This window comes from Notamacropus eugenii, chromosome 1, assembly GCF_028372415.1.
Source record: "Notamacropus eugenii isolate mMacEug1 chromosome 1, mMacEug1.pri_v2, whole genome shotgun sequence".
Lineage (NCBI taxonomy): Eukaryota > Metazoa > Chordata > Mammalia > Diprotodontia > Macropodidae > Notamacropus > Notamacropus eugenii.
The window spans coordinates 546,369,686-546,396,598 of NC_092872.1; the positions used below are offsets into that span (position 1 = coordinate 546,369,686).

The window sequence follows — 26,913 nt, forward strand, 5'->3', positions numbered from 1 at the left end:
TTGGATCATTTTATTGCATTTTCCTTTAATAACATAATAATCTTCCCTGAGGTGCTAAATTCACTTTATCTAATTCAATATTTATTTGCTCCTACTATGTGCAAGGTACCATGGCAATTCTTGTCCTCAAGAAACTTATAGTCAAATAGATTAGGATAAGACACACACAAATAATTAGGACATAAATAAAAATGTAATAAGCACAAAGGAAATTAGACAACATGATGTAAAAAAACACATGGAAGGGAAAATAACTTTCAGCTACAAATGGGTGGGAGATCATGGAAGGTTCTATGAAACATTGGAAATCTAAGCTGAATCTGAAGGGAAAAGTCAACCAGCTAGTCAACTAGTATTTTCTAACTTCCTACCATATGCCAGGCATTATGTAAAACTCCGGGGATACAAGAAAAGGAGTGCCTATTCTCAAGAAGGCCAGAGTCTAATGGGAAAGACAACATCAAAATAGATACATACAAATAACATATATACCAGATAAACTGGAAGTAATCATCAGAGGGAAGGCACTAAGCTTAGATAAAGTATTTGAACTGAAAGAGACAAGGAGACTGTATGTGCTAGCAATTGGGAGTAATATATTTAAATTCGTGGATATGGAAGACAACAGGATGACATTAGTTTGTCTGGACTAGAGTGCAGTTTGGCTATAAAGGATAGAATATGAACAGGTATTACAAAGGGAAGTAGAAGTCAAATTGCAGATGGAATTCACAAAATGATTAGGAGTTCATATTTTTTTCTATAGGCAGCAGAGAACCACCAACATTTTTTAATTAGGGGACTAATATATTTCTCACTGTATATTGGAGAGATTGCTTTGGCAGGAATAGGAATGATAGATCAGAAGGGGAGAGAGTGAGGCAGGAGACCAGCAAGGAGATTGGTATTATAGTTTGGGCAAGAGGTGATTAAGGTCAGAAGCTGGATGGTGACTTCTTCACCTTCTTGCATCATTCCCGGAGACTCTCAAACTGTACAACTCTCCTATTAGCTTTACTAACTCTCCACAAATTTTCTTATTTCCAGGAAAGGAGGGTATCAATTGCCCCCTCTGCCTGAATTTCCCATCCTCTGGACTACATTGATCTAGTAACATTCTTTCACTAGCACCAGAAACAAAGGTCCTTCAGATACTATACTATTCCCTAGATGTGGGAACGCAATGGTGCTAATTTTCCTCCTGGTATCCCACCCCATCTGCCAACCTCCAAGATGCTAAAGGCTGAGGAGCTATGCAAAGAAACACATCAGAGTTCCAGGGATTGAGGGAATCAACTAACCTTCACTTGCTGAATTATACTGAGCAAGGCGTTTCATATCTCGGGGCTTCAATTCTCTCCTTTGTAAAATAAGAGGTTGATTATAGTCTATCCAAGGCAGAATTCAGTGGTTTCATTACTTCTTAGTGCAGGATATTATGCATCTCTAAAGAGAGTTGAAAAATGTACTAGCCAAGTCCACAATCAATTTTTATTATAAAATAAAATAATAATTGTTACATATTTAGCACAGCACTTGGCCCGTGGAAGTATAATATAAGCGTTAGCTATTATTACTCTTATTATTAAATATAAGCTTTTGTTTGCTATTTTATTATCATTATTTTGTTCATTTCTCATTTTTCCTGTAGCTCATCTTCATATTTCATTATTCTAAAATCTCTTCTGGGGATAATATTCAGTAACTTTTATTCTCTCCTCCTAGACCTACTATCTGAGTCATATCCTTTCATTTTTAAGAGCCTTGCATCCTACAATACTTGGACAAGAGTTATATGATTAATCTACCAACTCCTCCTTGATCTTCTTTTATTCCCTAAGAGTCTCTATTTAATACTTTGAACTATCAAAATTAAGCAAAAGAAAAGAAAAACTCTTCCTCCTCTATTCTATCCCAGCCCTTATCTAACAGAGAGGACAATGTAAGATTATAGAGCATTACCAGAAGACACCTATAGAACTTACATTTTAAAAGGTATGCATTCAAATGGGAATTTTCAAACCTGTCACTATTCTCTCTCCTCAGATAATAATTACCTTCCTCATTCTGGGTGGGAGTGGGGTCTCAGATTGGGCTAATTTATTTTTATTTATACATTTAATTTGGACACATCAATTATTCTCCAAATCACTCACATACAAATACACACACACACACACACACACACACACACATACACACACACACAATAGGATGGTGAGAGCACCATCCTATTAAAAAAAAAAAGTTAAAGCCAACCCAAAGCAGTGATAATGCATATAACTATTATTTTTATAGTTCACTATTCCTTAACAAAAAAGAAAAGAAATATGTTTTAACCCTAGTCTTTTGAAACCAATATTCATCCTTATATTTTACCTGAAATCTGTTACTTTTTGGTATATCTTCATTTACTTTATTTTAGACAATGTATACTGTTCTCTCTGGTTTTGCTTTCATTGTTCAGCACTGATTCCTTTAAGTGTTTCTCTGTCTCTTTGAATCTTTCATGTTCATTTTTATGATATAACAAAATTCAGGTATATCAATATAACGCAGTTTGTTTAGCCATTATTCATTCATTGAGCATATACATTGTCTCCAGACTTTTCTCTCTTCAAATAGGGTTTCTATTAATATTTTGGGGACATAACACACTTCTGACATTTATAAGATGTGAAATATCAATTTGATATTTCTTCTTTGAGGTAAAAACTCACTAATGATGTCATCATATCAAATATAAGAGCACCTTAGTAATTTTTTCCCATAATTTCAAAATGTTTTTCTGAAGACTGAGAACAACTCAAAACTCTACCAGCAGTTAAGAAGTGGCAACATATTTCTACTTCTCTTTTAATATTGACTTTTTCTGTCCTTTACTATCTTTGCTGATTCGTTATATAAGGGATGAAACCTATTTTATAAACTTTCCTTCATTGTTACTGTTTTGATAGGATCATCACATGGTTGTTGATAATTTTCATGCCTTCTTTTGAAAATTATTTGTTCATGTCTTTTGACAACTATACTATTGAGGTAACTTCCTTTGTCTTATAGATTTGTGTTAATTATGCATCTACTTTGAACTTTTGTGAGAGATGTTAGAAATATTTTTATCCCCAAATCCATAATTTCTCTTCTTATTCTAGCTATAGTGAGTCTGTTGGTATTAACACTATAATTTTCATGATTCAAGTGGTTTATTTTAAATTTTGTCTTCTCCTTTATCCCTCATCTGGTTATGAATTTCTCCCCTATCAAAATTGTAATTTGGATATTAAGAGTCACTTAAAAGGGGCTTTACAAAGTTCCTTCTCTATTTCCATTCTTTTCTCATTTTTAACAACATGAAATAGATCATTTATCTATTTAGAATGTACTGCAGTATTCAGCGCATGGTATTAAGCAAACCCTATTTTTCTGTCACAGAGCTTTCAGTTTTTCCAACAGGTCTTATCAACTAAAGGGGATCCCATCCTGCAGTTTGTGTTTTAAGACTTAACACGGAGCCACTCTGTTAATTTATGTATAGGCCTTAATTTTCCTAGTCTATTCATCTTTTTTTTTTATATTTGAAGCAGTTCTAATTAAGCATTTGACTATCACTAATTCTTTACTAATAATCCTTTAGAATCTGAAATCTGAGATATTCCTTTTTTTCTGTATTTTCACCACTACTCTTGAAATGTTTAATCTTTTATTATAATGCATGCACAATATTGATATAAATTATCATTATCTTAATGAGCACTATAAAATATCTCCTTGGTAAGTTTACTACTACTGCTATTAAATCTGTAAAAGAAGTAGTATCAGAGTTTTAACTATATTGGTATGAGACAGCCACAAACATTAATTGTGACTCCAGATATTTAGGCTTTCATTTGTTTTAATAAATAATGATTGTAATGTAGTTACATAATTCATAACTACATGTTAGTTGCTTAACTCCAAGACTGATGAATTTTACCTTATTTTAATGGAAATTTCTTCATATTTTTCTTCTTGTTTTACTAATACTAAAAAATTCTAGTAATTTTGTGAAAGTACATTAAAATATATTGTGCTGAAGCTATTAATTATCTTAATGATTTTTAGCTTAAACACACTTTTCTTGCAATTTATTGTCTCTAAAATAATTACAAAGTTCTGCCTGATGGGATTAATTGTGCTAATTACTTTATTAGGTATAAGATAGAGATTGGCTCCAGGATTGTAATTTCACCTGTATAAGGAACTCCCTGCTGAGGAAATCCCTTCTACCAAATCAGGTTAGCACCTTCTCTGTTATTATTCTGCTCTACTTCTGCAACTGTCTCTCAGAAATTACCTTGAATGTACCCTTTATACATATTTATTTGCTTGTTTTCACTCTCATTACAATGTAATTTCCTTGATAGTGGGGACTGTTTTTAACTTCCTTTGAATTTTTTCCATTTATAAAAATGCTTTTCACATCTTAGTTAGCTGCTTCGAGTACTGAGACAGTCTTGTGCCAAGAGTCATATAGTCAATGTGTGTCAAAAAAAATAAATCCCAGTCTTCCTGGATCCAAGGTGGCCCTATTATCCACTATGCAATACTGTTTCCCATATGGCTTTACTAATGTTGAACAAATCCTTTGTTATGATACAAATCTGAAATGATCATAATAAACATTTTGGATATTTTGCTTTATTTTCTTTGCACCAATATTTATTAATTAAATCCAGTTACAGTAGCTAGAGTGCTTAGTCTGGCATCAGGAAGACCTAAATTCGAATCTGTCCTCACTAGTAGTATCACCCTAGGCAATTCCTATTACACGACATGAGTTTTCTCATCTTTGTAAAATGAGCTGGAGAAGGAAATGCAAACTAATCCAGTATCCTTGTCAAGAAAACCCTGAAAGGAGTCATAAAGAGTTGGATATAAACAACAACAACGTTCTCTTTATTTGAATTGTTGTTTACTGGTTTGGATGTCAGAGCTATTTTTACTTCATAAACACAGCTTGGTAAAGTGCCTTCTCTATATGTTTTCAAGAACCACTTATAAACAGTAGGGCTAAGGTATCTTCTAAATATTTGATGAGATTATAAATCCATTTGGTCCAGGGATGTTCATTCGTTGTCAGCTAAATTATTATTTTCTTTATTTCTTTTGATGATGAAGATTACTAAGGATCTCTTTTTTCCATTTTTGGATAATTTGGGATTTAACATTTTACATTAATTCATCCATTTTCTTTTGAATTCTCATTTTCCAGCATATTCTGAGAATTTATCAACATAAGTATTCTATCTAATAATGTAGACAATAAACTATCCATGTTTGGCTATAATGTAGGAATACTGACCATTTCTTCTATAGAATTACCACAGGCAGAGGGAGATTGCTCAACAAGTTGGAATTTTGCTTGACACCATATGGATGCAAAGGAAGAATAAAGACGTCAATCTTACCATGTGACTAATTTATCTTCTTTGTCGTTCAGGAGTTTGATTGATGACACTTTTTATTCTAATTCTCCTTTGAAATTCCATAATAGCTAGGTATTATGTTCTACCCATATGCATTTCATGCCATTCCATTATCATATGGAAAATTTACAATAATTTGTAAAGTATAATTTTTTCAGTATTTTACCCATACAACAGCATGGAGGGAATATAAATATTAAAATGATAGGTCTTTTAATTGGGTGTGGTGCTCTCTTATAAATTTCTTTACTTCTCTATTTGTTACAAGTTCAGCATGTTCATTTTTATGTTATCAATTTGATTTTCCTCTATTTTTGCTAAATTTGCTTACATTTTATCAGTTTTGTAAATCATTACACAAAATATTTCAATCATTCTTATCTGTATAATATTCGTATGTTCTAAGTTTTATTTATTTTGACTTTTGCTTTCTAAATTATTTTTTTTCTTGTTTGGATTAATACTTCATGGATTTTCTAGTTATTTAAACATATGTGCACAAGTTAATAGTCTTTTATTTTTTTCTTGCTATACTGTTAACTATAGAAATGCTTTAGCTCTAGTTCAAAAATATTGGTGTTCTGTTTTATTTCTATTAGTCTCATAATGACTTTTTTAATATTTATAACATAATTAGTGGTTAGTTTTTTGAGCAATTTATTGTTTAAAGTGTCATTACCTATTTCACATTTTTAAATGTATCTATACAACCAAAAATCTACATGCCAATTATTAGAGTGCGAACAACTATTATGTGTTAGATTCAGTAACAAATATGCAAACCAGCCATTAGATGAAAACAGGCTGCATAGAGCCTGCACTCAGATTACAGTGATTACTTCCCTTTAGCCCTTGATCTATCCAAAAGTCAGCAAATCAAAGCTTGAGGCCAAATCTGGTTCTTCAGTGAGCTAAGATATTTTTCGTGGTTAAATGCAAAAAAACCCCATTTGTATTATAATCCAGAAACAATTCTTAGCTTGACTGAACAAAAATAGGCTTGTGGTAGAGATTTGGCAGATAACATGTATATACATTATCATATCAGAATATATGTAAAATTAATTCAAGGTAATTTGAAGACAGAAAATTATCGGCTGGGAGGATCAGAAAAGATTTTACTAGAAAACAAATTGCAACACAAACAAACAAATAAATTATTGCTTGAAAAGGAGTGTTTGTTGCAATCTGAGTTGCAGAAGGAAGATGTTAGGAGGCATTCCAGGGAAGGGAGACAGTCAGTGGAAGGAAAGAGCGACAGGCAAAAGAGAATACTGCTTAAGTAACTGAGGCTAGTATCCCTTGACCACACAATCTATGAAGAAGAGTACCGTGTCAAAAAAAAAAAAATTACTGGAAAAATAGGAAGAGGTCCAACTCTAAAGGATGCCATTATTCACTAGTGAGCCACTGGAGCTTACTCAGATGGAGAAGGAATGTGACATAATCAAAGCTGTATTTGTTGACTGAGCACAGGATGGACTAAAATTGCAGGGGTGGGTACTTTAGGGAGGGAGACCATATAGAAAGCTAGTATAATAGTCCACTGATATGTGATAAGGTCCTGAAATTGGGTGGTGGCTATATGACTAGAGATGATACAGATATGAGAGAAAATATGGAAATAACAAAATTTGTCAACTCTTGTATATATGGGATGAGTGAGAGTGAGGAGCAAAGCATCACAAACCTGGGTTTCCAGGAGAATGATGAAGCTCTAGACAATAGCAGGAAGTTCCCAAGAGGTAGGGGAAGGCCTGGAGAAACCAATAAAAGATTTGTATTGGAAATATTGACTTTGAGACATCTATGCCATATTAAATTTGAAATTGTCAGTAGGAAAGTCTTGATCTGGAACTGGAGCATGAGGGACACTAAGACTTGATCTAGAAGCATCTGAAATAGATTAGAAGACAATCTTTGAAAAGAGAAAAAGTCCAGGGAAGAATCTTAATCACACTCACAATTAGGGGTGTGAAATGGCTGATGATTCAGCATAGAAGATTAAAAAGATCTTGTAACTCTAGCATTAGTCGGAGAACCAAAAGAAAGCAATGTCATAAAAATCACAGGAGGAGAAAGCATCTGGGAGGAGAGTGTGGTCAACAGTGTAAGATAGTAAAAAAAAAAAAAAGGTTAAAGAAGATGACTGAGAAAGAGGCCACCAGATTTTGATAATTTTGGAGCTATTTCAATTGAGTGACAAGGCCAGAAATCATATTGCAGAGAGTTTAGAAAGAATGAGAAGAGGAGGTTGAATGTAGATAAATTATTCAATAATTTGGGCTAAGAAATAGAGGAGAGCTATAGATCTATTGCTTGAAAAGATACTAGAATTTAGTTGGGTTTTTGTTTTTAAGAATGAGAAAATGAGGTCATGCATTCTTAAATGAGAAAGAAATGTAATGAACACAGAAAATTTAAAAAAAAAAAGATAGACCTGTACTTTCTTGTCTTCTTGAAGTCAGGGTTCTGGAAATTATATCAAAAACTTTTAATGGAGCTATACTCAGGAAACCTTCCATTTTTATACTCCACATCTGTCCAACTCTCTTAAAGCTGTCCATTATTAGCAGATCAGCATGTGTTTAAGTGCATCAGTTCCATTATCTGAGTGGAAAGAGAATAAGAAGAAGGTTACCTCAGAGTTATCTCTGAGATAGGAGTCTGGGTACAATAGGGAACCTGACAACTCAGTGACTAAAAAACTTTCAATATATTCTAGCATCACAGATTTAGAACATTCCTGAATCATTTGGGATACACTTTCACTGAGCCTCTGGTTATATGAAATTGGGCAATCTGTGGAATGGAAGTCTGGAACAAGACTTTGATAGACAGTTTCTTCCTCGTTGGAATTCTCCAGGATAGTAGGTTCCCTGAACTCGTCTGTCTCATAATCATATTTCTCTATCTCGTGGCATTAGCCAGTAATGGTCTCCTCCTGTTGTTGATTGCTATGGACAACCAGCTCCATGTGCCCATGTACTTTATGCTCAGCCAGCTCTCACTTATGGACCTGTTATTCACATCAGTTGTTGCCCCAAAAACATTGGTAGATTATCTGTGTGGACAAAATACCATCTCCTTTATGGGCTGTGGGATTCAGATGTTTTTGGCACTGACAATTGGGAGTGCAGAAGATATTCTGTTGGCTTTCATGGCATATGATCGCTATGTGGCCATTCGACACCCTTTGAACTATATGGTAATTATGAGACCAAAGGTTTGCTGGTCCATGGTGGCTACAACCTGGTTTTTGGCATCTCTGTGTGCCCTGGCACACACCATCTACACCATGAACTTCCCTTTCTGTAGGGGCCAAGATATTCACCACCTTCTCTGTGAGATCCCTCCACTGTTGAAGCTAGCATGTGCTGACACTTCACAATACAAGTTGATCCTGTACACAACTGGTGTAACCTTCCTCCTGATACCCCTCTCTGCCATCTTTGCTTCCTATACCTTAGTCTTGACTGCTGTGTTCCACATGCCTTCAACACAGGGGAGACAGAAAGCTCTCCTTACCTGCTCCTCCCACCTGACAGTGGTTGGGCTGTACTACGGAGCTGCTATGTTCATGTATGTCCTGCCCAGTGCCTACCACAGCCCTCAGCAAGACAATATCCTCTCTGTGTTCTACACCATTGTCACTCCAGCCCTGAACCCTTTGATCTACAGCCTGAGGAACAAAGATGTACTGGGGGCCCTGAAGAAGGTTATATGGAAAGGCCCCGCAGTACAGAGATTTTAGCATCTGAGAAAAACAAAGAAGATTTTTTTCTAACATAGAATTTTGTAATTATTATTTTTAATTCAATAGTGTATGTTCTTGACACTTTTCCATAGCATTAAATTTGTATATTAGTTTAGATGCTACTTTCATTCATTTCTGGTGCTTGGTAAGTCAATTCTCAGTCTATTAACTTGTCATCAAGACCATGGAGCTCTGTACCCAGTTGATTTTCAGCTCCTGGACATATGCGTTCTCTATTGCTGTAATCAAGTTCTATTATATCTTACTTGTCACTTCTGTCTTAAACCACATTTTCTGTGCTGTTTCTTCCATCTTCAAACAGACCTGAAAGATCTTTCTCATGGATTCATGGAAGACTTCACACTAGGTATTATCTATCCTCCTTCTGAGCTACTACTCTTTTCTATTGCTTCTTTATTGCTACTATCTCACAGAAGATGAACATTACACTCTCTTTTCCACTGATGTCTCCCACTTTACTTTGTCAGTCATCTACTATAAGACTATGATCTCCATATATGTCCAGTCTCTTGGGGTTTCCTCATTCAACTCCAACACATTTATCTCAGCCATACAGAGTCACCAGCAGCAAATTTATAAATTACCAAGTGAGTGTCAGTTAAGTTTTAAAATATAAATTAATGTATCTACTTCAAAAAATATTTTCATTAATTGAGAAAGTACTTTACTAAATTCATTTTAAGGAATCAAAAATCACTTCCACACAACTTTAAGTAACCACTTTGCTTTTTTTCAGTCTTTCATTTTCAAAGAACACTAATGACATCATGGGGTGATGTTCTGACCTGCTTGTGAATAGGATTTAAGTGAGGGAGAATTACACAATGTCCTCAGCCTCACTCTCTCTTCCAGTGGCAAGACAAAAGTCAGGATCACTAGTGACGGTCTGGGATGCAGAGGATGTCCTCGGTGTTTTCAATGTGTGACCAAAATTAACACCCCACAGCACCAGCTTCATCATGGCTGTTGGAACAAACTATCCTCATCCACCCATTCCACTGGGAAAAATTTTCATGTTTAGGGACAGACAACCCCCCAACTTACTGATGGGTTTGGGGCCTATTGGTTACCCTCAACCTGGCTTAGCCTGTATGTTCAGATGGTTTACAAGAGTGTGAATGCTGCCTATTTTACAGCTTCTTGGAGCAATAGGTGAGAGTTGAGTACTATGTAGACACCAAAGGTAGATGAGCAGCCCTCAAGAGGCTTGGCTAGCCCTTACACCAAAATTCACCCCTCTACTACTACCTTTTGACCTTCCACAGGCCACTTAAACTTTCTGGGCCACAGTTTTGTCACCTATTAAGTGGGGTACATTGGAAGTCTACTATCACCCTTTTCAATTCTAAATCCATGATCCTTTGAAGTTCAGTGTCCAAGTTATTTTGGAGGAGTGGTGGTATGTGCATAGCATATAAGAAATAACATCAGAGTTATATTAAAAAGATCTGAATTTCAAGATCTGAAATTTGCTACTTCTGTGAAATTGACTAAGTCACTTCACTTTTATTTTATTTTATTTTATTTTTAATTTATGGTATGTAATAAACATTTCCATAACATAGTATAATAAAATATTATTGCACATCAAACTGAAAATCTACTATGTACAAGTTGCCATTCCATTTAAATATATGCTAAAATTATCATGTAAATTTCTTATTTTCTTCCCTCTATCCCACCATAGAGATAGCTATCATTATACATACACACAGACACACACACACATCTGTAAAATCATTCTACATATACTTTTATTTATCGGTTCTTTCTCTGAGTGCAGATACCTTCTTTATTCACATGTTCCTTGCAGATAATTAGGGTATTCATAATAATCAAGATGACTTAGTCAATCAAAATTGTTCTTAAAATGATTGTGCTGTTACTATACACAGTGTTCTCTTTTTTCTGCTTATTTCACTTTTCATCATTTTATGCAAATATTTTCATGCATTTCTAAGATTCTTGAGCTCACCATTTCTTACAGCACTGTAGTATTCCACCATTCTTAGCACTGTGTTCCTCACCTTTGAATTAAGGATGATAATACTTCTGTTATATGCTTTATTCCTTTTAAAATATGTAATTCCTTTGTGGTTTCATTGCTGTATAGTTCCCTCAACTATATAAATTTAAACTCATCTATAACTAAATAAAAGATCTTTCAGATTTTCTATGATTGAAAAATCCATTCCCTTGCTACCCACTTGATGTTAAGGTTTTCTTAAATGTACTGGGAAACCAAAAAATTTATGTGATTCTCTTTATTAATATATTTGCTTTATTGAGATGGTCTGGAACTGAAACTGCAATATCTCCGAAGTATGCCTGTACATAATGGTGCTAGTTGTGTGAACAGTAATAAGAGAACATATATGAGGGATGATAAAGTAAAAAACACCAGCTTAGATAATGGACTGTATTTGCATATACATACAATATCTAGAATGACCTGAGGTTTGGCATGTGGGTGAGAGGGAGGATAATGGTTCCTTCAGCAGTTATAAAGAAAGGAAGATTTATTTTGGGAAAGATAATGAATTATCTTTTGGACATACTGATTTTAAGGAGACTACGGGATATCCAATTTGAGCTATTCAAAAGCAGCTGGCAAAGGGAGATTGAAACTTAAGAAAGAGGTAACAGATGGATACAAAGATTTGGGAATAATCTACATAGAGACGTTAGTTTCAACCCATGTGACCTGATGAGGCCCCAAAATGAGGCACTATAAAAGAAAAAAAGTACTACCCAGGATAGAACTTGAGGGGATGCTCATTGCATTAATTTGCGTTTCTTGCAAAGTTGAGAAAAACTACACACATAAAGAATGCAGTGTATTTTTCCTCAACCCCAAAATGAAAGGATTGAAGGACAACCTCTTCAATCTTTACCTTATTAAGTAAAATCTAGAGCTTTCCAAAAATGAATGAAGGAAATATTTAAAAAGAAAAGCAGAGAAAAAAGAAAACTGAAAAGAGTTTGAATAAAAGCTAGTGGAAAGGTTTGTTGTTTTAAGGAGATACTTTATATTATCAATCCCTTCCCCAACTTTTATCCAGTCTTCTTTGAGCTGCTTTAATGGATTCAATTAGTTTTATTCCAGACAGATGTCTCTGAAGGCAATAACGATTACAACACTAACACCAAATATAATAATCTTGTGATTATCATAATTGACATTTATATAGTGTTTTCAGCTTTGCAGAGTGTTAAGAATACATTATTTCCTCCTCACAACAATCCAGAAATGTAAATACTTCTGTTATTCCCATTTTTCAGAGAAGAAGAGTTAAGTGACCTTCCCAAGGTCAAACATCTAGTATGTGTCTGAGACTGGATTTTAACTCAAATCTTGACTCTAGATCTGGTGGTCCTTAAACTGTTCTTGAAGGACATTTTACTACCCTTGGAAGGAGAGGGAAAATAGAACAGGTTTGACCTAGCAGGGAATCTTGCTCTAGGCTCTCCATTAGAGTGGTATTACAAAGTCAGGAATAATAAAAAAGAGACTTGGATTCTTTAAAACTGCTTAATGGATTCACATAGCCACAATTAGTAGCTATGTTAAGTACTTTTACAGTGTGTAGTAAAACTAAATATCAACTTCTGTAAGAAATTCGAAACTTTATATCTACTGAAAATGAACAATATTTCCCACCAATCCTTGTGATGGTCCCAGGCAACTAACTTTCTCTCCTAACCCCAAATACTGAATGTCACTCAAAACAAAGATCTAGGCTATCTATTGATAGATCTGTATTCTCATTGATTAACCTATCCATGCCTATCCATCTTGTAGAATTGATTTTATTTCCTCCTGTAAATCTTAGACAGGGGTTTTATCTGTTTGCTTTAAATTTCTTTTCATTGCATAGATATAAATCTAGCAATGTCTATAGGTTATTCCTTGCTGTCAGAATGTAAAAACTCATATTTATTTCTAGTCAAACATTCCTCCTTATAGCACTTTTTATACTGGGTCTTGGAATAGTTCTCTATTTCTAGCTTGTTTAGGCCCAATACACTACTCTAAACTGCTCATTGGGGTGACCCTTAACTTTATTTGATAAAAGTAAAAACTCATTAACCTAATTGGCCAAAAGTGAACTTCCCCTGGAAATAACGGATTTTCCCTGTCTTGACATGTTCAAGAAAAGGCTGAATGAATATGTGGGAAAATAATTATACAGTGGATGCTGTTTACGTTGGTGATGGCTGAGTTTTTATGTGTAGTCTTTGAAAATCATAGAGATTGAGAGAAATATCACATGAAAAAAGAGGGACAAATATTATATTAGTTTTCAAAATTAAGAAACTATTTTTGCAGCTAAAGGCTGCCAATTTTGACTACAATTCCTTAAAAAAAAATTCAAGAATGTACTATGAAGTATGTGTTTTGTTACCTGGACACAATTATTTCCAGGAATTAGAGAAATCAAATATTTTATACCTTTACAAAATTTCCCTTACACTGTCCCTTCTGTAAATGCCTTTCTCATCCTGAATGGTGTCTTGCATAGAATGCAGCAGTGTTCAATAATAAAAGGGGAAACTTGGTTGTGGTTCTCTATGAAATGTTCCAGACAAGTAGAAACAAGCCTAGGGAGAATTTGGTAGCTACTAGCTCCTAGCTGGAAGACCGAGCAAAGGCTAGTCTAGAGTTCTACAATTTTGGTGCTAAGGTGACTTTCCCTACCAACTTCTTCAGGGCTCCCAGTACATCCTTGTTCCTCAGGCTGTAGATCAGGGGGTTCAGTGATGGAGTAATAATGGTATAGAACATGGACAGGATATTATCCTGCTGACTGCTGTGGTAAGCACTGGGCAGGACATACATGAACACAGCAGGTCCATAGAAGAGCCCAACCACTGTCAGATGGGATGAGCAGGTAAGGAGAGCTTTCTCTCTCCCCTGGTTTGAAGGCATATTGAACACAGTAGTCAAAACTAGCATATAGGAGGCAAGTATAACAGAAAGGGGGATAAGGAGAAATGTCACACCCATTATGTATACCATGAACTGGTACTTTGTGGTGTCAGTACATGCCAGCTTCAACAAAGAAGGGATCTCACACATGAGGTGGTTTATCTCTCGGTTTCTACAAAAAGGAAGGTGCATAGTGTATATGGTGTGCACAAGCGCATTCACAAATGTCAAGAACCAACATGTGGTCACCATGGACCAGCAAACTTTTGGTCTCATGAAGACTATATACTGCAGGGGATGTCGAATGGCTACATAGCGATCATATGACATGAAGGCCAACAAGGTATCTTCAGCACCTCCAATCAGTATCAGAAACATCTGAACTCCACAGCCTGAAAAGGAGATGGTGCTCCATCCATGCAAGTAATCCACAAGTATTTTGGGGGAAATTGCAGTTGTAAGGAGAAGATCTGAAAGTGAGAGCTGGCTGAGCAAGAGATACATAGGTACATGGAGCCTCTTGTCTGTAGCAATCAATAGAAGCAGGAGGCCATTGCTAATCACTGCTACCAGGTAGAAGAATGTGACTGTGGCACAAACCAGTCCAGGATACTTACTGTCCTGGAGAATTCCAATGAGGATGAAATCATTCTCCAAAGTGGTATTCCAGAGTTCCATGGTGATGGATTTTTTTTCTTGGATTAAAACAAAGAGGTAAGTACACAGACCCAACAAATCCAGAAATACTATAAATGTATGATGTTACAGGCTACTGAAACCAGTGGGTGGTAAATCAAAAAGGTAGTGGTATTCCCGTTAACTGACTAGTCTCATGTCAACAATTATGAGCTTACTTTCTGAAAAAAGTATTTCTTCTCTAACAATTGACAAAAATGACCACCAAACTGGGCCAGGTAAAGGATGGTGAATTACTTTAAAATATTTACATAAGTATAAAGCACTAAATGGAACTATTATAAACCCATGTGAAATTTATTATCCTATTTGGAGTACTGTGATGAGATTATTCTTTTATATTTTCTTCATAATATTACTTTTTTTAGGACTTTTAAATTATTGCTTGAAGTTGTAACTTTTGTTGTTTTCTGTCTAAAGATAATTGATTTATATAGATTGCATTTATTTATAGAATTTGTAATACATTTGTAATTATGAAGATCAAATTGGCAGAAATATTAGAATGAATTTTCAAGCTAAGTGGTAAGGAGAAGAAAAATTGGATACAATTGGGATTCTATTTGTATCTGTCCTAATTTGTTATGAATTTATGTTTCTGTGTTGCATCTATTTTATTTTGTTTTTCTTTTCCCCTAAATCTTAAAGGGTAGGAATTTGCCTGAGCATGGCAGAAAAACAGAGACAGTTGTGAGAGAAAGAGGCATTGAAGTTAAGGGTCAGAAAGAAACAGTTTCCAGTATTAGTGATGGCACCATCCTTTTTCTGGTGTTTTCTGACAAGTCTACTCATCCAACTTCATAATGGATTACTTGTAGTTTGAGAATGTTGAAGGTCCATAGAAATGGCAAGATAGCCAGGACTGAGTTCCATTCTGAGTTTGAGCAGGGACCTCAAGTTCACCTAAAGTATAAATCTATAAAGTTCACTTTTCCTTCTCTTCTTGTAGAGCACTTCTTTCCACTTAATGATTTACTAACATGTTGGTTATTTTTGCCAATTGTTCAAGGGTTTCGCACTAAAAATTTTCCAAATGCTCTTTAAAGCAGAAAATACTTGGTCAGGTTTATTGCAAATTTTTCTCCTATGACAACAACCATGTGTGTGTTTGAATCTTTATAGATTTATTTCTGCAGTGATCCAAATCTCTTATTATTATGTTCATAATAATTTTTGGATTTTGTATGACAGTTGCCTCAAATTCTATCCCTTCTGACTAAATGCAGTGTTTCTCTCCATTACACAACCTGTCATCAAATTGTTTCCCAATTACCACAAGGTTGAAACAACTTTCAAACAATTATTTATTTACCTAAAGATATTGTTTCTACTAAATAAAATTTATAAAATAAATTTAACATGGAGTTTTGCAGATAATAGTATGAATATGAGGTCTTATTTTACTGCTTTTAATTTTCATGGAATGTTTCATGTAATCTATTTCTAATTATTTTATAAATATAATTTTATATTTAAAGTTTTCAAATTACAGGTGGAGTTTACTGATGAATATAATTATATATAATGTAAATTTTAATTTGCAGTTTTGAGGGAAAAGTTATTATTCCTATTGTAAGAAGTTAATGAATATTTTTAGTAGCATATTATATTACCCCAGTCATTTGAAAGACATTCTGTTATTGTTGCTTTTATCGTGGAAAGGCATTGCAGAACAAAATACCTTGGGAACTACTGTTCTGGAGCATTGAGCACTGAGCGGACATTATTTTCCGAACTAAAAGGGATGTTAAACAGATTCAAACTACATATGCTCTAGAACACCATTGTTCAGATTGATCCTACACCTTGGGGTTTCTGGGGAGACTTCTAGGGCTCAGAAGGGAAAGTAGTAGTTTTACAGTTGTTCTGTAAATGAAAACATTTTATCTATGCATTGCAATATTTTTAAATACTGTATTTTTTAATATATATGTGTGCATACACACACATATGCATTTGTGTGTGCATGTGTGTGTGTGTTTCTATAGAGAGGGAACTCCATATTACAGTTTCCTGGTCCAATGTTCAATAAAACACAGCTAGATCAAGTGAAGAAGGCAGGATTCCAAGGGTGAAGTAGAAAAGTCCGCTAATTTTAATTGGACATGTTCACTGATCCCATATTACTTGACAATGACTTGGTCAGCTGTCCTTTGGACAGACCAGTGTTGAAAGAGAAAAAAGGCTTTTGACATTTTGCAAAGCAAAGAATACAATGAACTTACTAAAATCTCCCCAGAGGTAATGTAGAAACTTAAAGACTGAGTGGCTCTCAATGACGCCTGTGGCTAAGTGAGTCTGACTCTGTGTGCAAAATTAAGATATAAAACTGGTAAAAACAAATGCAAGGAAATATCTGTCTGTTATGAAACAATTTTCTTTCTTCTTATGGGTAAGCTTCTCTTCGATTCTGTTTCTATAAAATCCAGGAAAGAATATATTAATTGCAAATGAAAGGTATTTGAGAAGACTGCAACATTCTATTGACAGAAATATTGGGAGGCTCATCTCTATAGATAAGTATTACTCAGGAGGCCACTCCTTCCTCAATAAACCCTCCCTTCACTCTGTGTGTGTGTGTGTGTGTGTGTGTGTGTGTGTGTGTATACACATATACATATACTGTGTGTCTGTATGTGTGTAAGTATATATATATGTATATATATTAAACAAGTTTTTATATATATATAAAACAAAAGTTGTCCACAATATTTCGACTCAAGATTTATCTAAGAAACTTCACCCCCAAAGTTAAAGGGATTGATTTAGCTGGAGTTTGCAGTGACTATATGGGAATATGACGTTTTTGTGTTACTACCAGTAAAAAATAGGAGCTATGTACATACATTTTATAGTTGTACTCTATTCTGAAAGAGAAGGTGAAAATGGCAGGGAAGTATATCTCTACTTTCAAATTTTAATGACAATAAAGTGTTCTTTGAAAGAGTAGTGGTGAATTTATGATTCAGAAGACTATGAATCATACCTTATGCTTTTCAGCATAGATGTGGTGAACTATAGGATGTAATGAAGAATGTATTTAGAGATAAAAGTAATCTTTTTATTTCTTAGAATAGAGCATTACTTCAAGGACAGAAATAAAACATCCAAGGAAAGAAAGATAAGTTCTAATTACTATTAGAATATTTGGGAATAGAATTACATTATAAAGAGAAGAATCAGTTAACATTTAGATCTAAATAATAGACTCTAAATTGAAAAAGATGGGAGAAGGAGGAAAGTGTTTGTATAGATCTACTAATCTGGTTGCTAAGTCCAATTTAGTAGTAAGATTACAAGAAAAAGGTAATTCTCAGGGGAAAAATAAGCAAATAAGGAATCCAGCAATAGAAAAGGACCCAAAATATCAAAATAGAGCCTAACACATGAAGAAAATTTGACCTTATTGGTTCAATTGAAATTAGTTGAGCTTAAGTATATATGATAAGAGTATACTTCTGGAAGTATACACTGTATTCATAATGAACAGAAGATTAAGAAGAATCAGGGAAAACACATTGCATATTAAGAAGATATAGCCACTTGAAAATATGTAATATCCTGGGAGCTTGGGGGAGGGAATAAGGCATAGGACACCTGGGTGAGGATCATTGGAAGGAGAATCAGAGCTGACACTGTTGTGGGAATATATTTCAACTAAATTAGAAGGAATGATTTAGAGTAAAAGCTTGGGAATCAGGTCATAAACATAGCATAGCAGCATGATGTTAGAGTGATAAGCAATTTACAATATCTGGATATTGGATGGGGATATCTGCTAAAATGGAGTAGTTGAGAAATTTATGCTTTGATTAAATGAAAATTTTTATTCTATAAATGGAAGAGGTATTGACAAGTACCTGACAATTGACTTACTTTGCTGGGCGTGATTTTGACTAATGATGAGGAAGTAGTTGCTCAAGTAGAAAAGATGGGAATTCAGGGAAAGAGTGACTACTCTATTGTGAAATTTGTGATGGAGAAGAAAAGAAATACCATGAATATTGTGATTTGTTCTACATGTTTTAGGAGAGAAGAAAAGATAGGTAAGATTTAACGGCTTAATATATTAATATTAAATGGTTAGTTGGTGCAGTTGATTGACTTGTTGTCTGGAAGATCTGAGTTCAAAACTTGCAATGCACTTGGACAGTTTTGGAGCCCCAGATAAATCACTTAACTCTCTTACCCTCAGTTTTTTCATCTTAACATGATAAAAATAATAGCTACTACCTCATAGACTTGTCAAGAGGATCAAATGAGATAATATGTGTGTACTTATATCCATAAACACACACACACATACACACACACACACACACACACACACACACACATATATATATATATATATATATATATATATATATATACACACACACATATGGCACTTCGTGAATCTTAAAGTGGTACATAAATGTTAACTCATTATCATCATCATCATTATCATTATTATATCAAGGACTATTGGCTTTAGTGGGATAGAAACATTACCAAGATCATGTACATGATCTGTGTGTGTGTGTGTGTGTGTGTGTGTGTGTATGTGTAACTAAAGTGAAGTACATTATGTGAAATGAGTGTGTTCAGGAACAAGGAAACTAGGGTGATTGAGAGAGTATCAAAATGTATGTTGCTATTCCTGAGTATGAGAAAAAGACTAAAAATCAGGCACTGAACTCATTGTGGAAAGAAGGGATATGTTTTGAAAACTGCTTGCCAATGGTTACCAGAATTTTGACAGGGTGGTAGATAAGGTTTGATTGAACCTCCGAGGATGAAATATTAACTTATGGAAGTAGAGGAATTGTTTCAAAGTGGTAACAAGGATCAAGGAATACTACCCAACTTAAATCAGTGAACTGAGGGAATGAAAAAAATAAAACTGGTGTTGGAAAGGGAGATCAGGGATTGTGCATAATTAAGAAGGAGATGGGTGTCATTGAGAATCAGAAGGTGGAGAGAATGGGAAAGGAAAAATCTGAAAGATAAAAGCTAGATTATTACCTATTCCAGAGGACACAGGGTAGAGATGGGTTGCTTCAGAGTGAAAAATTAGGAAGATTTGGTTGGAGTTAGTGGGAATAAGTCATTGGACAATGGAGTGGGAAGAACAGGGTTTGAATGATAACAGGGGTGATTGTGGTTCAGAATGGATAGGAAACGTGTTAATCATCAAGGAATATGTAGGTAGGTTGTCAATGTCCGTAGATATTTAGCTTTAGGGTGCAGTCCTCTCAAGGCATTAGGAAGTTCAGGTGGGGACAAGTGCTGGGAGGTGAAGGAATGGTGTTATTCTTCTTTCTCCAAGTCCAAAGACCAGGCTGAGAAATGAGAAAATGTTATTTCTTTCGTTCTCAGAAAGGTGGAAAATGAGATACAATGGAATTACGAAATGATGATTTAGATGATAACGAATGATTTATTTGAATGTACTTATGAATAAGATGTGTGGATGGAAATCTAGAATAAGGAAAATTCGTGTGAAATAATGGAATGAAAGAGGGACAGGGAGTTCATTTTATCTACATGTGGTTCAGAAGGTGGCAAAGTGAACATAGCCCTGGACTTGGAAGAAGTAAGACCTGAATCTGGCTTGTGCCTCACAGACTTACTAGTTTATATGTAGGCTTGGGCAAGTCATTTAACCTCTCTACTTCAGTTTTCTCAATTGTTGTTGTTCAACCATTTTGAGTCATTTCCAACATTTTTCATCCCATTTGGGGTTTTCTTGGCAGGGATAGTGGAGTGCTTTGCCATTTCCTTCTCCAATTCATTTTACAGATGAGAAAACTGAGACAAACAGGGGTTGAGTGGCTTTCTACGGTCACACAGGTATTAAGTTTCTGAGGCCAGACTCTAACCCAGACCTTCCTGACTCCAGCCTTGGCAGTCTATCCACTGTGCCACCTAGCTTCTTCCTCATTCTGAGAATGGGAGTAATCAGAGTTTATTCCTCACCAGGTAGTTGTGAGAATAAAATGAGTTAAAATGTTTATAAAGTGCTTTGAAAGTATTAAAAAGCCATATAAATAGTTACTGTTGTTAGTCCAGTTAATATCTATGTCTGTTCTATTGTTATTCAGTTACTTACTACTTTCACTTTACCCTCATGTTATAATACTATTGTTATACATGGTTAGTAACCTATTACTTTGCTGACAATTGGATTGCTATTGCCCTAATTTGAATACCCAAGAGCTAGTAAGTAACATAGGAAAAGGTAATCCAATTTACTACCTGTGTAACCTGGAGCAAGTTGTTTAAATTCTATGGTACTGAGTTTCTTCATTAAAATGAAAGGTTTTAATTAGTTGAACTCTAAATCTATGATCCTTTTGATTAAAGAGTGGATTTATTCTGAGATACCTCATATACCTATACAAACGTTATTTGAAAATATATACAGTCCTGGGGAGAAAGGGATTTGTACATGAAAATCACATTCATATTTTTTGCCTTCTCCTTCCCCTCCACACTATACAATGGGAATGATAATAAGAGGACACAGAAACAAAAAAGATATGTTTTGGGAAGTAGAAACATCCTGCAACTTATTTCTGATCTCCTCTTTGAAGTGGGAGAATGATGGTAGTTTGGCGCAGGGGGAAATTGAGAAAATAGCTTCTCAGAGACTGGAGTACATTTAATGGGAGTATAGTATTATAGATAGCAAACTAGGGTATGTGCCAAAGGCCATCTGGGGGACTGCAAAAGTCATCAGAGACTTTTGTATTTAGTCTCTGCCTGAGACAGAAAAATATTTATATCAATTGTGGGCCAGTTGTGACTTCTACCCTTAATTAGGCAAAACAAAAGCAAAGTCTCAGAGCAAGTGATAACCTCAAGTCAAAGTAGAAGCTAAAGACAGAATCTTGAGGTGTCCTGGAGTATCATCCAAGTTGTGTTAACATCTATGAGAAGGTTTGAGAATATTAAGATTAAAAAAAGCAATTGTTTCTTTAACTTCTTTCTCCATCATTTTCTTTTCTGTGCATATTTTGCTTTTGGTCTGTTACTGGACAAAATTGGACGTGCCTACTGCATGAAGAAAACAAGCTTCACATTCAGAGAAATGATCTCTACATGTTCTTAAATATCTAATGTAAATTTCAAGATATAAGAAGGCAGATTCTTTTGTCCATTAGTTAACACCATAAGCTGTCATTGCTGCCAGTAGATACTACAGTTTTTCTATGGAAACAGAACTTTTATGGGTGCTGAGTTGGAGAAAGTGTTTTCCAGAAATAAAATTATTCAATATTCAAGTATGGATGTTTGGGAAAGATGTGATGTGAATCATTTTGTTGGAGTACGGGAAAGTGTAGTCCAAGAGGTTGGTTATAGCAAGAAATACTGTTGCTGACTTCAGAAACTAAGGTACTCTAAAGAGACATGAGTTCTATGATCAGGTTAGAATAGAACTGCATGTGTGACCCTGAATCGATTCATGTCCCTCACTTGTCCTCACTTTTCTTCTCATCAATGAGGCTATGGCTAATTGGGAGAATCCATAGGTAAAGGACAAAATTATGTATACAGATGTCAGAGTTTTCTTCATTATGAGGACCCTGTGCTCTTATTCTTTCCTTAATTTGGAATAGAGAATTTTAGATCCTATTTTCTTGTTATCCTGCACCCTTCCACTTATTCTCCTGAAAGCAAATGTAGATTCAGATTCTGTGTGAGTCTTCGAGGCAGAGCACCTAGTTCCCCATTTACCTTTCACGAAGAAAGTGGGTCAGTCCTCAAGTCTGCTGGCTCTTCTATGGTCAGCTGAAAGTCTGAAATGATCAAGTGGAGAAAAATTTATATTTTCTACCAGTGATGAATGTGGAATGGGATGTTTATGATGACATGGTTAGGAATACATTCACTTTTAGTAGTGTTTAGCTTCTCTGATGATTTATTTCAGCAGGTAGGGTCACAGAACTGGAACAATATTAAGAGAATATATACCCACTACCTTTCTTTTCCCCTATGTATGAGGAAAGGAAGAAGATAATTATCAAATTGTTTATCTTACCTAATTCTCCCTGAACCAGGCCCTCCTGGCCAACAATGGGAAGCAAACAGAAGTCTATAAGTGGATATCCTCAGACTTTGCCAAAGTTTGTGAGGAAAATGACCTAGAGTTGGAAGAGCAGTAGCAAAAGAGAAAAAATAATATTGAATAGGATCTTTTCATATTCAGGTTTTATTTTTTTGTAGGAAGAATAAAAACCATAAGAGCTGTATTTCTGAGGGAGTAGCTCTGTTGTCCCATCAGATGCCTCCTCTTCAGATTGTATCTGTGCCTCAGCTCAGTTCAGATGACATGTTTTGATTACCTCACATGACATCATTATGGACCAGGGTCAGATCCTTTAATGAATCCAGAGGGGGCATTTCTTGACTTGATTCCCCTGACTCCCTTACCTACTAAGCAAGGGAGCAACATTGGTGTCCTGAAAGCTCTTCTTAAAGATTGTGCTCTGGGCTCTTTTCCAAATATAGATCATATAATTGGGTGGTATTTGTTTAAAAATATTATTCTTACTTTCTTATTCTTAAACTTGCATTCTTTGTCTGCTTTGCAGATTGGTCACTAATCTCTGCCTTTCCTTCTCTCTCCTTTTACTTCTCTCTGTGCATATAGATTTATTGTCATCTCAATATATGAAACCTTAATAGGTGATTAAGCCTGAAACAATTGGTACAGTGCTGGTTTTGGAGTCAGAAAAACCTTGGTTGTGAACCTTTCCTAACACAAATTGACTGAGTGACCCTTAGCAAGGCATAGAATTTCTCAGTGTCTCTGCTCGTTCTCCAACACTAGAAATTATGGAACAGGTGCTGATCTTCACTCATAGATTAGGGTTTTTCGTTGTCCGAATGAAAAGTTTCATTCATTCTCTCCTCACAAAAAAAAAAAAAAAAGCCTTTCTTAAAACACACAATGCTGTGATAAGTATCCTACTTTTATTGGGGTTTTGAATATTGTTTGTGGTGTGAATGTTCATGCATACTTGCATTCTGATTATGTTTAAGTATAACTTGTGCAGTTTTCAAGTGCTCACAAAATCTATCATCAAGAAATAAAATATATATTATGTTTGGAAGAACTTATTTTTTTTCTGGACATTACTCCCTGTTTTACCTTCTTTTTCTTTATTCCCTTCTTGGAGGAAGAAAAGAAATGGAAAGTATAGAACTTCCATAACCTCAGGAGATTAACGTAAATGGAGTTATAGTAAAGTAATTTGAAGTTCCAAGATTTTGCCTGACTACTGGTCAGAAAGTGAGTACTATTCAGAGAGGAGTCAGGATAAGAATCATCACCTTCTACAGGGGAAGACTGTTCCCTTTTCTACTTATTACCTTGATGTTGAGGGAATACTTGATAGTCTTCCTCTGAAAATGGCCAAAATGACGTAGAGAGCAGATTTTTAAGAGTGATTGTACCTACCTGGAAGCTGATATTTCAGACTTTCCTAAGAGAGTATAGGGAATAGCCCCTGGGAATTTTAATATTAAATCTCTGTATTTTTATTCTATTCTGTAAATGTGCTCTAACCTATAATGTTAGTGAAGAGCTCTTTTTTTCAGGGGGAGGGAGAAGTTGGGGGCTTGCCCAAACCTGGAACGGAAATTATCTTAATGAGAATGAAGATAACTTGGCCAAATAAATTATAGTCTTTATATTTTTGACCTTAGATTAGTGAAATGGAATAGATACTGAGCTAACTTCTAAGGCCCCACAAAAATGCTAGGTTGCTGCTTTTGTAAAGTTCCTACAGGCACTACAAATGAAGTCACATGATCTAATTAAGCAGCTTTATCATAGAAAGCAAATTGGAACTCTTGTTTGTTTTTTAAGCTTTTAGTACAGAGAAGGAATAAACATCTTTTGTCCTACTTCAGAAGAAGGAAGGGAAGAAAGAAAAATCTCAAGTCTATTTTCCAAAACTGAAAATTAGCAACCACTAGTTGGTACAATTCTACATGTTGAAAATGGCAACCCCAGCAATGTTCATCATTTTGACCTGCATACTGTTATATCTGGAGCCCACAGGTACCTTATGTAGTAGACATACATATTGTATCTCAGAAGATGGTGGGTGCCTCAACACTTAACTCTCCAGTCTCTACTTCCCTGTTTTATTGTCCATTCCATTTCCTTGCTTCCTCAAAATGCACACCATACGCACTGCTTTTACCCCAACCAACCATTCCTAATGCTTTTCCTGCATCTACTACTTCATGTTTTACCTGCTCTGTTCAGAAAGTCCTTGTGCTGAGGAAATACATTGCACTGGTGGTTCTCCCACTCTTACTCCTGGCTCAGAGCTTGAAGAGTAGTGTCAGTCCCATATTTTTTTTCAGTCCTTCTAAAGAGTAAAATGAAAACTGCTGTCTGTTCACAACTCTGTCTTTCAGACATCCATACAACCAAGCTCTGAATATTTCTCCCAGACAACAGGATTCTATCACAAAACCAGATATGAGGTCTTAAGTCTAGCATTGGCATGAATGATAAAAATAATGCCCTGCTTTGACACATTTCTATTTCTTCTTTTAAAATAAGTTTTTAGTGATGTCATATATTTTAGATCACCATAATTTGCCACAATATTCCTTTCCCCATCTGGAGAGCCATCTTATACTACTAATGGCAATTTTAAAGACAAAATCTGAAAAAGAAGAGAAAAAAATCCAAAGAACTGATCAGTACATTGAAAAAGTCTGACTAAAGGTGCAATACGTAAAACTTGTGGATCTTTATCCTTCCTAAAAGAGTGTATTCTTAATGTCTTCTCTTAGCTCTTCTTTTGATCCATGCTTGATCATTAAAATTTTACAATATTCACTTTTGATTGTGTATGTGGTTATTCTTAATTGTTACTTTGTTGTAGTCATTGTGTTCAAGTTTTCTTGCTTCTGCTTACTTCATTCTGTATCAGTTCACATGGATCTTCCCATGCTTCTCTGTATTCATCAATTTTCACACTTCTTACGGTACAGTAATATTCCTTTACTTTCATGTACTATGGTTTGTTTAGCAGTTCTATAATTGATGGGCATCTGCTTTGTTTCCAAATCTTTGCTGTCATAAAAAAAAAAAAGTCCTACTACAAATATTTTTGCATGTATTGGCACTTTCTTCTTATCAATAACACAGTTGTAGTATAAGACCAGTAATGGAGTCTCTGTATCAAAGGGTGGAGATATTTTCGTCGCTTTATTTGCATAACACTTATTTGACTTCCAAAACATTTTTGAAGATTCAGAGATCCATGAAGGATGCACTGGTGTCCTATCTTCCCAGAAACTCTCCAGTATTGATTATTGCCATCTTCAGTCATCTTTGCTAATTTTTTAGGTATGAGATTAGACTTTTTGGTTGTTTTTACTTTAATTTCTTTTATTAGTGATTTGGATCAGTCTTTCCTTTGGTTGCTAATAGTTTACTATTCTTCTTTTGAGAACTTTTTGTTCCTTTGACTACTTTTCTATTACAGAATGACTTTTGAAGCATAGCAAATATTTTTGTAGCTCTTCATTTTTATTCTTTGAATGTCTTTGTTTTAAATTCTGTTTCTAATAATCAAAAGATTGGATAACTTTGTTTTCTTATCCAACCTCTCACTCTTGTTTACTACATTAACATTTATGGTTTTGAGAGTTAAATTGATATTTTTCCATACTTGTCTCTAATATTTTTTCCCTTGCAAATTAGGATTTCTTCCCCCTTTCCTCTGTAAACATAGCACTATGTCTTTTGAGATACTTTTAGCTTAATCTATTTTAAGGCATAGGGCAGCTAGATAGTACAGTGGGGAAATACTGGGCCTCTTTGTAAGTTCAAATCATGGCTTAGACACTTACTAGCTGTGCAGTCCTGGCAAGTCACCTAACCCATTTGTCTCAAGGTCTGAGACAAATATAAGAAAGAAGGAAATGGCAAACCATTCCAGTGTCCGCTAAGAAAACTTCAATGGGATCATGAAGAGTCAAACACAACTGTAAAAAGACTCAGTAAATACAATTTTAAGGCAACCCTA

General features: G+C 35.0%; 2 protein-coding genes and 1 long non-coding RNA gene across 3 annotated transcripts in view; 2 read left to right on the top strand and 1 right to left on the bottom strand.

Annotated features, from left to right (window-relative positions):
* The window catches only part of LOC140520331 (uncharacterized), a 139,894-nt gene that overhangs the window by 80,833 nt on the left and 32,148 nt on the right, over nucleotides 1-26,913 (top strand). The window contains exon 5 of the long non-coding RNA XR_011972459.1: nucleotides 4,191-4,274. This is a non-coding gene — a long non-coding RNA (uncharacterized lncRNA). The remainder of the gene's footprint in view (nucleotides 1-4,190; nucleotides 4,275-26,913) is intronic.
* Nucleotides 8,275-9,219, top strand: LOC140527494 (olfactory receptor 2AG2-like). Its single transcript, XM_072644459.1, has one exon. It carries the CDS (start codon nucleotides 8,275-8,277, stop codon nucleotides 9,217-9,219), a length of 945 nt encoding a protein of 314 aa, XP_072500560.1.
* LOC140527503 (olfactory receptor 2AG1-like) lies at nucleotides 13,910-14,851 on the bottom strand. The gene has a single exon (XM_072644469.1). The coding sequence runs from the start codon at nucleotides 14,849-14,851 to the stop codon at nucleotides 13,910-13,912; it is 942 nt and encodes a 313-aa protein (XP_072500570.1).

Bases quoted from the DNA above. Each gene is read 5' to 3' on its own strand.
- LOC140527494 (XM_072644459.1), top strand. From the start codon at position 8,275: ATGGAAGTCTGGAACAAGACTTTGATAGACAGTTTCTTCCTCGTTGGA.
- LOC140527503 (XM_072644469.1), bottom strand. From the start codon at position 14,851: ATGGAACTCTGGAATACCACTTTGGAGAATGATTTCATCCTCATTGGA.